The 15,477-nt window shown below is 34.2% G+C and overlaps 1 protein-coding gene across 1 annotated transcript in view; it reads left to right on the plus strand.

Moving 5' to 3' along the window:
* The window catches only part of LOC143235195 (kielin/chordin-like protein), a 52,452-nt gene that overhangs the window by 19,555 nt on the left and 17,420 nt on the right, over window positions 1–15,477 (plus strand). The window contains exon 3 of the mRNA XM_076473126.1: window positions 7,229–7,316. Coding sequence (XP_076329241.1) covers window positions 7,229–7,316 — 88 coding nt within the window. The remainder of the gene's footprint in view (window positions 1–7,228; window positions 7,317–15,477) is intronic.

Here is a 15,477-nt window from a genome sequence, read left to right on the forward strand (position 1 = left end):
AATTTGAAGAACTAGTACAAAAAATAAAGCTTTTCTCACACATATGAGATTGGCAGATAAAATTAGGGTTCAAACTCTGATGTCCAGGATTGGGTTAAAAAGCGTTACCTGCACTATTAGAAACTACTCGACGGTGGAGATACCGTGTCTATCGGAAATTAACTCTCTTCTTAAAAGTCACACGTGAATTAAAGCTGGAACTAAATACTTAAGAACAAATATAGGTGCTCACTCGCACAGGAGTCCAAGTCCATAATTATCATTCACTGTATGCAGTATGTATTAGAAAAGTGGTTCGATTCATCTCGGTGGACTCAGCAGATAGCCCCAGGTAGCTTTGCTTTAAGAAAAACACACAGAGACACATATGTATTAGGAAGGTTTTGTCATACTGAAACAAGCAATAATGATAAAAGATAAAATAAATACAGGTTACCTAAAACAGACTACTGGAATGATATGTTAGGCTTATCTCCTAAGATTAAGTATCTGTATGAAAATCATAATAAATATGACTGTGCCACAAATGACTGCTGTAAGAAAAAGTCTACTTTAACCTCCTTTAATAACATATAACCTTCTTCTTGCCAAACATGCTGTTAAAACAAGTGTTCATTTGTACAAATGACCATAATTAACCACATGTATACCATTCAATACACATAAGTTAGTTACCAAAGTTTAACTTTGGCACATAGTGAAAGTCAATAGAGGGACAGTGACATTAAAATAACCGATAATGAGAGAATTTAATGACAGATGGATTAAATTAGGTCACAAGAAACAGTTGGAAATCTGTAAGTTGTTTGAATTTCATATGTTGCATAATGTTAAAATGTATAAAAAGAAAAAAACAAAGCTAAAGTGAAATGTGAACTCATAACAGTGTGACTTGATTCACTTACAATTTCAAATTATCTATTGATTGGGTTATCACAGTATTTTCATAGTATTAACTTCAATATCTTTAAAAACGCTATTTTTACAGAATATACCCATATCAATATTATAAGTTTACAAGTGTTATCACCGTATTTTCGAACATACTGTTAGTGTGAACATGCTTTACAGTCACTATGAGAAAAATCTAAACACTGGCTAGGTGAAGTGAGGAAAAGATATCATCGGCCATTATTCAGTTCTTCACAAAATATAGCCCACTAATATAAAGAATTAAATAGTGGCAAGTGACATTTGTTCTTCATTTCACCTATCCAGTTTATAAGTTTTTCTCGTAGTGACTATAAAGCACGTTCACACCAACAATATGTTTGACACTTTCACTATGATATACACTCAGAGACCACTTTATTAGGTACACCTGCTCTTTAACGCAAATAGCCAAACAGCGAATCATGTGACTGCAACGCATTATATAAATGATGCAGATGTGTTCAAGTGGATCAGCTGTTGTTCGACCAAACATTAGAATAGGGAAGGTGCGTGATCGAAGTGACTTTGACCGTGGAATGATTGTTGGTGCCAAAGGCGGTGGTTCCAGCATCATAAAAACTGCTGACCTCCTGAGATTTTCACCCACTATAGTCTTTAGAGATTACAAAGATTGGTGGAAAAACAAACAACAACAACAAAAACATCCAGTGAGTAGTAGTTCTGTGGACGAAAACGCCCTGCTGATGAGAAAGGTCAGAGTGAAATGACCAGACTCGTTCAAGCTGACAGGAAGGCCACAAATATTTAAATAACCACTCTTTACAACACTGGTGTGCAGAAGGGCATCTCTGAATGCACAACACATCGAACCTTGAAACGGATGAACTACAGCAGCAGTAGACCATGCCAGGTTTCACTCCTGTCAGCTAAGAACAGTTAAATGAGGCTACAATAGGATCACTAAAACTGGACGATTGAAGATAGGAAGAACGTTGCTTTGTCTGACGAATATCGATTTCTTCTGCGACATGCAGATGGTAAGGTCAGAATTTGGCGTAAACAGTATGAATCCATGGATCCATCCTGCCTTGTATTAACGGTACAGACTGGTGGTGATGATGTAATGGTGTGTGTAATGCTTTCTTGGTACACATTAGGCCCTTTAACATCAAATGATCATCATTTGAATATCACAGTGTACCTGAACATTGCTTCCAATCACGTGTGCATCCATTTATGGCCACAGTCTACTGGTTTTCCAATGGCTACTTCCAGCAAGATAATTCGATATTTTACAAAGTGCGCACCATCTCAAGCTGGTTCCGCGAACATGACAGTGATTTCAGTGTACTTCAATAGCCAGCAGAGACTACAAATTTTAATCCAATAGAGCACCTTAGGGATAAGATGGAACGAGAGATTCGTAGCATGAATGTGTGGCCGACAAATCTGCAGGTACTGCGTCATGATATCGAGTCAGCACAGACCAAAATCCCTAAGAAGTGTTTCCAGCACCTTGTTTAATTCATGCCGCGAAGAAATCAATCTGTTCTGGAAGCAAAAGGGGGATCTACTCGATACTAGATAGGTGTACTAATAAAGTGGCCACTGAGTGTAGGTCCAGCTTGTCTCTTTTTGGTTAACTTGTATTCAGGGTTACTAATGAGAAATGGGATTCTTTGAAAGTAGTATAAACCAATAAAACATGGCCTGGACGTTATAATGTGTTAGTCAGTCCCACTATTTGTTGGAGAGTAGCCCAAAAGTTGGCTGTGGTTGGTGATAACTAGCTGCCTTCTCTCTAGTCTTATACTGCTTAATTAGGGACGGCTAGCGCAGATACCCCTCGTGTAGCTTTGCGCGAAATTCAAAAACGAGCAAATAAATAACTCAATGAAACATGTTGATCAAAATGCAGATTAAACTAAACCTCCTTTGAACTTCGACTTCTAGATTAAACAATTTTCTTAAGTTTATTTATTATACCCGCTTTTCAAAGCTTTTGATGCATATTAGACTTTTCCACTCATTATTCTCAAATATGCGAGACGGTGCACGCTCATTAGTTTTGTGACTTTTAATTTATCACTTCAAACAGTGTCAACGGACTCGTTAGTTATCGGTTTTACTGATCTATTCTATTTTGAGAAGATAGTTTTGTGCAGTAATAAGAGTCTGTGACTCGTGGTTTTATGTCGTCATGAATACATGTCGTCAGTAATTTTTGTAAGTTATTAAATATAGGAAGATTTTCTGACATTAATTTTTTAATATATTTTCATTGTTCCAACATACCCTCGCCCGACGTGGCCAGATGGTTAAGGCTTCGACTCGTAGTCTGAGGGTCGCGGGTTCGAATCCCAGTCGCACCAAATACTCTCGCCCTTTCAGCCGTGGGGGCGTTATAATGTGACGTTCAATCCTACTATTCGTTGGTAAAAGAGTAGCCCAAGAGTTAGTGGTGGATGGTGATGACTAGCTGCCTTCCCTCTAGTCTTACACTGCAAAATTAGGGACGGCTGGCGCAGATAGCCTTCATGTAGTTTTGCGCGAAACGTAAAACAAACCCACACAACCCTAGTGTACAAGTAAAGGGATTACAGATAAATATTAATTTCCTTCCCTACGAGGATATTAGTTACATATGATGAATTAACGAGAAATCTTGAGCCTTACAATTTTCCCATGAAATCCACTTAGACTACAGTTTGATTAGCTTACCTATTGATTTTGTCTTCAAGTTATATATCGAGAATTAAAAACTACAGATATGTCGCAGTTTGGAAACAAAATCTACTATAAATCATCTAATTTTAATGTTGGATTATTGTTAAACAGAAAGCTACTAAACGGTTTGTCTGTGCCTTGTCCAACACGGGTATCACAACCAAATTTTTCGCGTCGCAAGCCTGCAGACGCATCGCTCTAGTAGGCCCTTTTTAACGTAGTCTCATAAGAAGAAAGGTCTATCATGACTGCTTCGCGAATGTGTCAGTCTTGGAAAAATAAAGCAAGAAACTTTTTTCAGTCTATGTTTTATTGTGTTTATTGCTAAAAGTAATTAATTGTTTAACAAGTTCCTAACCATATTATGCTTAACGCATTTTATCTTCATACTGTTTTTTATTGAATTAATTAGCTCACTATTGCTTTAATAATATTTTAAACTAAAAACAACTTTAAAACGTGTCCTGAATAATATATTTTTACAGTTTTCTTATTATCTGTGAATTTATTTTTCATTATTATTTCCGTTCTTGGATAACCCTTGTCTATATTGGTGTAAACACAATGTTGTGAGGTGGGCTTTAACTCCTCATCAGGATGCTTTCACAACACCGCTATACCATCTTCAACAACTTACACTTCAGAAGGAACTTCCAATGTTTTTTTTTTTTTTTCATATTCAGTCAGAAGACAATAAGATATAACCTCATTCTCCTTCAATCATTCACTGTTCACAGTTTGTACTTTAGAAACACTACATGCTATCCTGTTTACATATGAAACAAGTGGATTTCGAACTTATTGTTGGTTACGTCATTACGTTATTTTTAAGATATAGAAAAAAAGAAAGTTCAATCCTGACCACTGTTGAAGGAATTGATTACTTTAACCATACTTTGGTGTCTGTCCTGTCGTTTCAATATGTCACCAGCTATTTATTTTCTTATTTGTTGTTACTGTTAATAAATTGATGATAGATGAATATGAAAGGCCGGTAAAACCAGTGGTCTTTAATAACAGATATGTATCACTGAATTTCACAAAAAGATACTCTTTGCTCATAATTGCCCCCAATTTTGAGCTCGTGGACAGGAGGAAAGGAAGGTAGTCAACATCACCCATCGCCAACTCTTAGGCTACCGTTATCTAGATGAATAATGATATTTGATAATCGCTTTTACTGTGTACCCATGGTTGCAAAATACAGAGCGCGTACAACAGTTCACGAACCAAAAGCCCATGCATTTAACGTAAGATACTGCTCTTTCTAAATAAAAACTGCGTATTATGTCCCTTTAAAGGTTATAAGTGTATTGTTGTTTTATACGTCACAAGTAACTGCCTAATACATCACAAGCAATTAAGTAGAAAGTTCTACGAAATGTGGTAGGGGTGGCGGGTCCTAATAACATGCCCTGTTAATAATGTGTGCAGCTAAAATTAAGTTCAAAATAATCAATTCACTGAAGATAAAAACTTTTCTTTTCGAAAGTTTTTAGGGTAGTAAACAAAAACATTTTTATTCAAGTTTTATAGCTTTAATAATTACTACAACAATTAATATTATTTTACTATATATAGAAATGTGTTATTTTCTATTCTCGTATGCCAAGATTTATCTGTAAATAAAACAAATGTTTTGTAATGGCTTTCTCTGTGAACTTTAAACATAAAAAAACTGAAAAAGTCATAGAGGTTTAAATTAATTTATCATTTATTAGCAACTTTGAATCAAACAAGTATTAAATAACTAATATATTGAGGTATAGTGAGATGGAATTTGCCCTTTTTGAGAAACATGAAAAACAATACTTTTCAGCAACTTTACGAAAAGCAAAACTAGAGGTTTGTCTGTACCAAAATGCATGACCATCCACATATTATTCCAGAGGAATAAGCCATCGTAGAGTGCAGGCCGTTTGTCTTGGAGTTTGAATGTGATGCTCTGCTGGCTATGGCTTTTTTATGTAAACCTAATTTCGTATTTTATATTCAAACACTATTTTTCTGTAATATAGGTTTTCAATAAATTGTTCAAATAAAATTACTTCTGAGATTCCAGGAGGACATGTGCTCACTTGTCCCTCTGTTAAGAACGCTCATATAGGTAAGGGAGCTGATGATATTAAATTTTATTCTGTTAAAAATAAAGTTGTATTAATAATAGCAAAAGTTGGTGTTTTTAAATATTCGGAGCACAATGCCCCCCATCCATAGCACAGCGGACTTATAATGCTCAAAACCGGTTTTTGATACTTGTGGTGGACAGAGCACAGACATCCTTTTATGTAGCTTTGTACTTAACGAGAAACTAATAATAGTTTAAAACGTTTTTTTTAGATAAGTTATAAAGTTTTAAGTAAAATTCCAAGTTTGTTTGTTTGTTTTGAATTTCGCACAAAGCTTGTTTTGTTTTGGAATTTCGCACAAAGCTACTCGAGGGCTATCTGTGCTAGCCGTCCCTAATTTAGCAGTGTAAGACTAGAGGGAAGGCAGCTAGTCATCACCACCCACCGCCAACTCTTGGGCTACTCTTTTACCAACGAATAGTGGGATTGACCGTCACATTATAACGCCCCCACGGCTGAACGGGCGAGCATGTTTGGCGCGACGGGGATGCGAACTCGCGACCCTCAGATTACGAGTCGCACGCCTCAACACGCTTGGCCATGCCGGGCCTAAATTCAAAGTTATAGAAACAAGTTCGAAACCCAATTTGTTTAGTACAATGTTTTCTATTATGTTAATAGTACATGAAACGATTCAAGTTCGTTTAAGCTCATGAAATTCTAGGCTTTCTTATACAACTAGAAAAAGAAAAAACATAAGTGGTGGATATTGAGAATTGTTTGATGTTGTGTTTTTTTAGCTTTTTTATCACGAAATGTTTGTTAGTTTGAAGTTAAGCACAAAGCTACACAATTGGCTGTCTGTGCTTTGCCCATTATAAGTATCGAAACTCTGTTTTTAGCGTCACAAGTTCTCAGAATACTATCGCTGTGCTATTGGGGGGGGGGCTTTTATTACGAATGGGCGTCGTTCTGATAATGTTTTCAGGATATTACTACCATACCAGCTGCTAGGAAATTAAAACTACGCTTGAAAGGGTCCAATAAATCAATGTCTCGCGTACAGGTTCCTAGATGGTTAATTCCAACTCTTATGTGCTGATAAGTTGATATCAGCTAATCTGTTGTGACCTTTCAGTACCATACAAGTTTTTATTAATCAAAGTTGCACTTCGACGTTGCTAATAGTACTATAACTTTATGGTTAAAAGGAATTGATGGTATTATTTTTAGTTGGTTGGTTAGGAATTAATATCACACTTATCAACGTGCTTGATGATCGCTGATACATTTGCAAGACACTAATAATTTTGTGTTACTAGGAAATTGTAGGTTCATTTGAATGTTATGAATATGTGTTTGCCGTGGGTCTTATTTTTGATAAATTACGATAAGAATTGCAAAGTTTCATATGTACATTAGATACAAATAGTTTACGTAATAATCATCATTAAGGTAAATGAATAGTTTTATGTTATTATTAATATCATCCACTTTTTGCTTTCACTAAAATGTTTATTATTATTATTTATTACTAGGGGCCAATTCAGGTGGCGCGTCTATTTACGACACAACTGACAACTCGGCCTTGGATCTGTTCGACCGAAGGCGCGCCGATGCTATCAGGTGCGTAATAAAGGAAGTTGGGAAAAAGCTGACTGATCTATTGGACGACATAGAACACGTTTCTCTTGCTCTCTTCTTTTTCTACATCTAACCTTCCTCACTAACAGATTGCAAAAGCTACAAATAACCATATGGTTTGTCTGAGAATTAAGCAGTTGTGAAACCAAATTTCTGTGATTAACCATTTGATGGTGGCACTAATAATCTATATACGCCGTATAATAACATTAATAGTAAGCCTTAAAAGCTTACGTGTTGAATATGATGCTGGTTACATTTACTGTAAGTGTTGGTGAATGTAATATCAAAGAATAAAAACGTAAATAAACTATACTTTTTACTGTCGGTTTTTCCATGATTTATTATTGTTTAATTTGTTACTGCTAGACTAGAGTATGAACATAATTCTTCCTTATGAAGAATTGTTTTCTTTTTTATAGTACAAGGTAAAAAAATAACGGTTTAAATACTATTTTATGAAGGATTGTTTGGTTGTTGTTTTTTGAGTTAAGCACAAAACTACACGGTGGGCTACCTGTGCTCTGCCCACCATGGGTATAAAACCCTGATTGTAGCGTCGTAAGTCCGCAGACATACTACTGAGCCACTGGGGGACCTTTATGAAGAATGGATGTATCCTTGTCTATCTTTCAACCACAATTTCATAGCAAATAATTATCGACACCGACATACGGCCCACGCATACAATTTTTGTTTAGGGTGATAGTGTTACACAAGGAGAATGGTTGGTTTAGGGAATGGGCGTCATTCCCTAAACTTTTGTTTCAAAGACAAAAGTTACGAGCATTCATCAACAAAATCATCTTATAAAAAAAAGTGTTACTTGCAACATAACTAAAAACATATTACCTCCAGCATTACAAAATTAATTTTAAAAATCGTATTATCTCTAAAATAACTCAATAACATTTTCTCATAAAAATGTGTTACCTGTAACATAACTTAGGAAAATTACCTCAATAAAACCCACATTACCTCTAAAATAATAAAATTATTTCATAAAAATTAACCCTGTTACTAACTAATATACCCAAATCATACTTTGTCTAAAATAACAAAATTTTCTAACCCAAAAGTCCTCTAGTGGAACAGTTGTAAGTTTAGACTTACAATACTAAAATCCGGAGTTTGACTCCGTGCAGTTGACATAGCAGTTAGCTCAATGTGGCTTCACTATAAAACAAACACAAAATCATAAAAATCGTTACCTCTAACAGAGCTTAACAAAATCATCACATTTAAAAGTTATCGCTAACATCTCATTTTCTCTCTTTACCCATAATTTTTATCTTTTTCAGTTCGAAAATATAAATATATGAAAAACGGTTTAAGAACTTAGGTGTGTGTATTCACGTGTGTTTTTTTTATATGTGTTTTTATTTTACAATGTGTACAAATTTTATAATTTCAACATCAATAAAGTTGAGTTAATTTTTTCAGTACTAAAACTTTTTGTAGAATTATGTGGTGTTGGCCTAATAGTTATGAGTTGTTCTTAAAACACGAAATTCATTACGTCTTTTTTTTTTGTTCTTAGTAATATCTCAGTGTCATAGGTTTATTTCTCTGACTACCAAATACAGAGAACCGCAAACAAATTTTGAGATAAAAGTTTTCTATAATTCACATGAAAATCTTATTTGCTTGTGTGCATTGTCTGATTTACATCAAGAAACGACAACGAAAACGAATAGGTTACGTAGTTTTTAAGTTTTATTATTAACTTCTATTACACAATTATCAAAGGCTTCACAGCTTTAATCTAATCTAAGTGTTGTTTCATTCTACGAACCACAGTGTTATATTCAATATATTTAACAAATGAAGGAATGTCACTTTACAAATTTTCAGTCATCGTAAAATTTCTCTCACATTGAGATTGAAAGTGAATGGCATAACTACAAAGATTCCTTCCTCCCGGCCCGACATGGTCAGGTGGGTTAAGGCGTTCGACTCGTAATCCGAGGGTTGCGGGTTCGAATCCCGTTCGCACCAAACATGCTCGCCCCTTTCAGCCGTGGGTGCGTTATAATGTGACGGTCAATCCCACAGTCCTTAATTTCAATAAAAGCATTTAGAAGTGTGTTTAATACCGAATGAGCAGTTGTATTTCACGACACGTTTCAAACTATTATATGTTATTTGCAAAAATTGGTGGACTGAAAAGTTTCAACCTCAAAGCCAAAAACAATAATAAAATTCAGTGTTTATTACAAATTAAAAAAGTTGTTGTATTTATTTTAGCATAAAGCTACTCAATAGGTACTCTGTGCTGTGTGCATCGTGGGGAACCGAACACTACATTTGAGTGTTGTGAATCTATAAACAAGGCCCGGCATGGCCAAGCGTATTAAGGCGTGCGACTTGTAATCTGAGGGTCGCGGATTCGCATCCCCGTCGCGCCAAACATGCTCGCCCTTTCAGCCGTGGGGGCGTTATAATGTTACGGTCAATCCTACTATTCGTTGGTAAAAGAGTAGCACAAAAGTTGGCGGTGGTTGGGTGGTGATGACTAGCTGTCTTCCCTGTACTCTTACACTGTTAAATTAGGGACGGCTAGCACTGATAGACCTCGAGGAGCTTTGTGCGAAATTCAAAACAAAGAAAACCTTAAACATATTTTGTAGGTTAAATATTACTTTGTGTACTGATTCAGTAAGCGCTTTACTGTGATTATGAAATGTAACAACATTCTATATTTTTTTTTACATTTCTCTGTATTGGTATATATAATATGATATCAGTCTTTTTTTCATCTTTTATTCTGTCACCCTAATAGTAGCAGTAAATTTTAAACCTAATAATTGTTAAAGCCTTCTTTTTTAACCTGTTATAATTTTCATTATAGATTTAAGTTTTATCGCAAGGTGTGCGAAGTTTCAAAAAGTGCCTTAAAAGGAAAATATTAAGATCAAGATATTAATATCGTAATTCCTTCAGTATATCGAGAAGAGTTAAAAAACTCAGTACTATTACTTAATTCATTCAATACATCAAAAAGGGTTAAAAATTCGAATAATAAGAGCGCCTTTACCTACGGCCAAATATGGTCTCTCGCAAGTCTTAACTTCATCTAAGACAACTTTGGTCTTCAGACAGCTCATTTTCAACCTTATAGAAAATTACTGTTAGCAGCTGATTGAGTTGATAGTCTTGTTGTGGCTATGCTCAATAATAATTGATTTCTTGGGGATCGAACAAATTCATTTTTAAAGTCTGTTGACAATGGTCCTTTCCTATAAATTAAATTACAAACTGCAGTCAGGTGTTTAGTCACTAAATATCCATTTAAGATTAAAAGAAAAATTCTACTCAAACCTTCTTTGTGCCACACGCTACGGCCCGACATGGTCAAGCGTGTTAAAGCGTTCGACTCGTAATCCAAGGGTCGCGGGTTCGAATTCCGGCCGTACCAAACATACTCGCCCTTTCAGCCGTGGGGCGTTATAATGTGTCAGTCAATCCCACTATTCGTTGGTAACAGAGTAGCCCAAGAGTTGGCGGTGGGAGGTGATGACTAGCTGCCTTCCCTCTAGTCTTACATTGCTAAATTAGGGTCGGCTAGCGCAGATAGCCCTCGAGTAGCTTTGCGCGAAATTCAAAAACAAACAAACAAACAAAGCCACACGCTACACTATTTTTCAACTTTAAATAACTTTTTATACCTCTCTTTCTAGAATCTTTGGCGTTTTTAATTTGTTTCATTACAGAAAGGACTGGTTCTTCTTTCCTGGGGTTATTATACCTCGTATAATACACTCAGCCCATCTGAGAGAATAATGATTTTCAATTAAAAAATCAGCTCCAGTTTTTGGTTTTACTATTATAATTCTTCAATATTTTGGTTTTATTATTCTTATAATCTTTCTAGATTTTGGTTTTATCATTCTTATAATCCTTCTAGATTTTGGTTTTACCACTCTTATAATTCTTCTACATTTTGGTTTTACTATTCTTATAATTCTTTTCGATTTTGGTTTTACTATTCTTATAATTCTTCTACATTTTGGTTTTACCACTCTTATAATTCTTCTACATTTTGGTTTTACTATTCTTATAATTCTTTTAGATTTTGGTTTTACTATTCATATAATTCTTCATAGGGCCTGGCATGGCCAAGCGCGTAAGGCGTGCGACTCGTAATCCGAGGGTCGCGGGTTTGCGCCCGCGTCGCGCTAAACATGCTTGCCCTCCCAGCCGTGGGGGCGTTATAATGTGACGGTCAATCCCACTATTCGTGGGTAAAAGAGTAGCCCAAGAGTTGGCGGTGGGTGGTGATGACTAGCTGCCTTCCCTCTAGTCTTACACTGCTAAATTAGGGACTTCTAGCACAGATAGCCCTCGTGTAGCTTTGTGCGAAATTCCAAAACAAACATATAATTCTTCAATATTTTGGTTTTACTATTCTTATAATTCTTCTAGATTTTGGTTTTACTACTCTTGTAATCCCTGAAGATTTTGATTTTACTATTCATATAATTCTTTTCGATTTTGGTTTTACTATTCTTATAATTCTTCCACATTTTGGTTTTACTATTCATATAATTCTTCTAGATTTTGGTTTTACTATTCTTATAATCCTTTTAGATTTTGGTTTTACTACTCTTATAATTATTCAAGATTTATGTTTTACTATTCTTATAATTCCTCTATATTTTGGTTTTACTATTCTTATAATTCCTCTATATTTTGGTTTTACTATTCTTATAATTCTTCTAGATTTTGGTTTTACTATTCTTATAATTATTCAAGATTTATGTTTTACTATTCTTATAATTCCTCTAGATTTTGGTTTTACTATTCTTATAATTCCTCTAGATTTTGGTTTTACTATTCTTATAATTCCTCTAGATTTTGGTTCTACTACTCTTATAATTTTTCAATATTTTGGTTTTACTATTCTTATAATTCTTCTAGATTTTGGTTTTACTACTCTTAGATTTTGGTTTTACTATTCATATAACACTGGGGAACACTCATTTTGTTGCATTTAAAAAAAGACCTTTCTATAGTCAATTTGAGTGTGTTGATTTCAAATCTGAAGTCAGTTTTTGTCTGCAAGCTACAGATTTTATGCAATTTGACATTTTATTTATTTTTTAATTTTTCGTTATTATATTATTAGCTTATCAATTTGTTTGTGTATTTTATTCAGGTAGGAATTTGCGTTTGTAACATTTTGGCGTTTGTACACTTCTTCTGGACAATTGGTTTGCTACTATTCTGTCCCATAATTCTTTGACCTTTAGATCTTTGGGTTTTACAGCCCCAGGTTTCAGGGAACTTATCAAGGTGGCTGTCCAAAAAATGGACGTGAAAATGCTTATACGTTTTGCAAGTTCATTTGTACAATTTCATTAACCTCAAATTGCATATAGAGCTTGTAGAGAAAAACTAATTTCAGATTTGAAATCAACCTAAAATTTTGGTTTTACTAGTTACTTTTATAATTCTTCTAGATTTTGGTTTTACTACTATTCTTATAATACATCTAGATTTTGGTTTTCCTATTATAATTCTTCTTATAATTCTTCTAGATTTTGGTTTTACTATTCTTATAATTCTTCTAGATTTTGGTTTTACAAGATATATGTTTTACTATTCTTATAAATTCTCTCGATTTTGGTTTTACTATATTTTGGTTCTTATAATTTTTAGATTTTGGTTACTACTACTGAAGATTTTGATTTTACTTATAATTCTAAATTTTGGTTTTACTATTCTTATAATATTTTGGTTTTACTATTCTTATAATTCATATAATTCTTCTAGATTTTGGTTTTACTATTCTTATAATTCCTTTAGATTTTGGTTTTACTCATATAATTCTTCTGATTTTGGTTTTACTATTTTTACTATTCTTATAATTCTTCTACATTTTGGTTTTACTATTCATATAATTCTTCTAGATTTTGGTTTTACTATTCTTATAATTCCTTTAGATTTTGGTTTTACTATTCATATAATTCTTCTGGATTTTGGTTTTACTATTCTTATAATTCTTCTAGATTTTGGTTTTACTATTCTTATAATCCTTCTAGATTTTGGTTTTACTATTCTTATAATTCTTCTAGATTTTGGTTTTACTATTCTTATAATTCTTCTGCATTTTGGTTTTACTATTCTTATAATTCTTTTAGATTTTGGTTTTACTATTCTTATAATTCCTCTAGATTTTGATTTTACTATTCATATAATTCTTCTAGATTTTGGTTTTACTATTCTTATAATTCTTCTAGATTTTGGTTTTACTATTCTTATAATTCTTCTACATTTTGGTTTTACTATTCTTGGTGTTATTACTTTCCTTTTTTTTAACACATTTTTAACATAACACACTGGTGTTCAACATCCTTATTTGCAAATTCTTTTTTTTTATTAATAATATTTCAAGTCGGCCGTTTCTCTGTTCCACGAAGTTTTAGGGTATGTACTTAATTTTAAATTCTATGCATCATTTCGCGTGTGAGGTAACTATGTTTAGCTTCTTAAGTTTCAATTTTATTTTTCCGATCGCTTGGTTATGTTTAGAACCACAGTTTGCCTAAGGATATTCTATTACATTTAAGTTTCTGTAGCGTTCTTTGATTTGAATGTAGTCTATCTGATTTCTTACAGTTCTTTAACTATCATCTGCTGATCTCCAGGTATATACTAATGCCCAGGGGCATGTTTGAATCTTTTGCTTACAGATAAGCTTACTTCAGAAAAGTGTGTTAATCTGTCTCCCCTGCAGCTTTGTTCGCTAAAGCCGAGTGGACCAAACTATTACTTCGTTCCTACTTTCAACATTATATTAAAGTCACATAGCAGACAAAATCCTCGATTATGTTTATCTTTCTATAAATGCATAAAATTTACTGCCTTCACTCATAAGAGTCCCTGAATCAGTCCACTTGATCCCATTTATTATATCCCTGAGATGACACACTTTAATTTTTGTTTTTATTATTTCTGGGCATACAGTGATCAAAAATCCAGTTCTCTGATCCATGCTTCTATCAGAATATTTACCTTTATTTTATTTTGACATAAGGTTAGTTGATGCTGCTTTTAATAGTCGTAGCATTAGAACTAGGGAATCTCGCAGGAGTGAGATTTGCTGACAGTATATAATTATGCCATACATTATTAATAGAAACACCAGAACCATTCTTTTTAGCATATTTCACGACAGACTGTCTATTAGTCCACATCTTGTCGCATCTTTCCGTGAATGTCCTTATAAATTTATTAGAACTTTCCATAACTAACTAGAGCTAAATAGTAAGGTAGGACACCTGATCTTTTCCACACCCAGTGGGTGTTAGCGCCACTGGTCAGATGGATGCCAAGGGGTGATAATTAAGATAATTTAATGTGCTTTAAGCACCCACTAACGAAAATCCTACATCAGAAACTTCTTTATAAGATGTGTTAACGCGAAGTAAATACAGGGAAGTTTACATCATAAAGACTACATATAGAAGGGATATCAGAATAAATTAAAAAAGACAGGTAAGTTAGATCCATCGAGTGCACCTTGTATGTTTTATGGGAGAAGATTGTATGTTTGTTTTTTGAATTTCGTTAGCTGTCCCTAATTTAGCAGGGTACGATTAAAGTTGTCACCCCTCATCACCAGCTCTTGGCTACTCTTTTACCAACGAAGAGTGGGATTGGTATTCACATTATGTTGGCGGTGGGTGATGATGACTAGTTGCCTTCCCTCTAGTCTTACATTGCTAAATTAGGGACGGCTAGCGCAAATAGCCCTCGAGTAGCTTTGTGCGAAATTCAAAAGAAACAAAAGAAACTTATTTTTGTGACGTAAAAGCATCCCAAAAAAATGGAACATGCTAACATCTTATTTCAGTAGTGCATACACACACGGATACGAGTGACTGAAATAGTTGATATATTACTGTTGAACAACTATTTAATTTATTAATATACTTTAACATAAACTATTCTAATCTTGTAACTTAGCCATTCGTTCTCTCAAATATTCTGCGTACTGACCTTTTCTTTCGCATCTGAGCGCAGATAAGCCAGTGGCGTAGCTATAGGGGGGCAAGGGGGTACATCTGTTCGGGGAGCGCCAAATTGATGTTACGTAATTAGGAATTATGGCTTACATTTTGTCACGAGAGGGCGCGAA

The sequence above is a fragment of the Tachypleus tridentatus genome, chromosome 12 (genome assembly GCF_004210375.1).
Source record: "Tachypleus tridentatus isolate NWPU-2018 chromosome 12, ASM421037v1, whole genome shotgun sequence".
NCBI classification, from domain to species: Eukaryota; Metazoa; Arthropoda; class Merostomata; order Xiphosura; family Limulidae; genus Tachypleus; species Tachypleus tridentatus.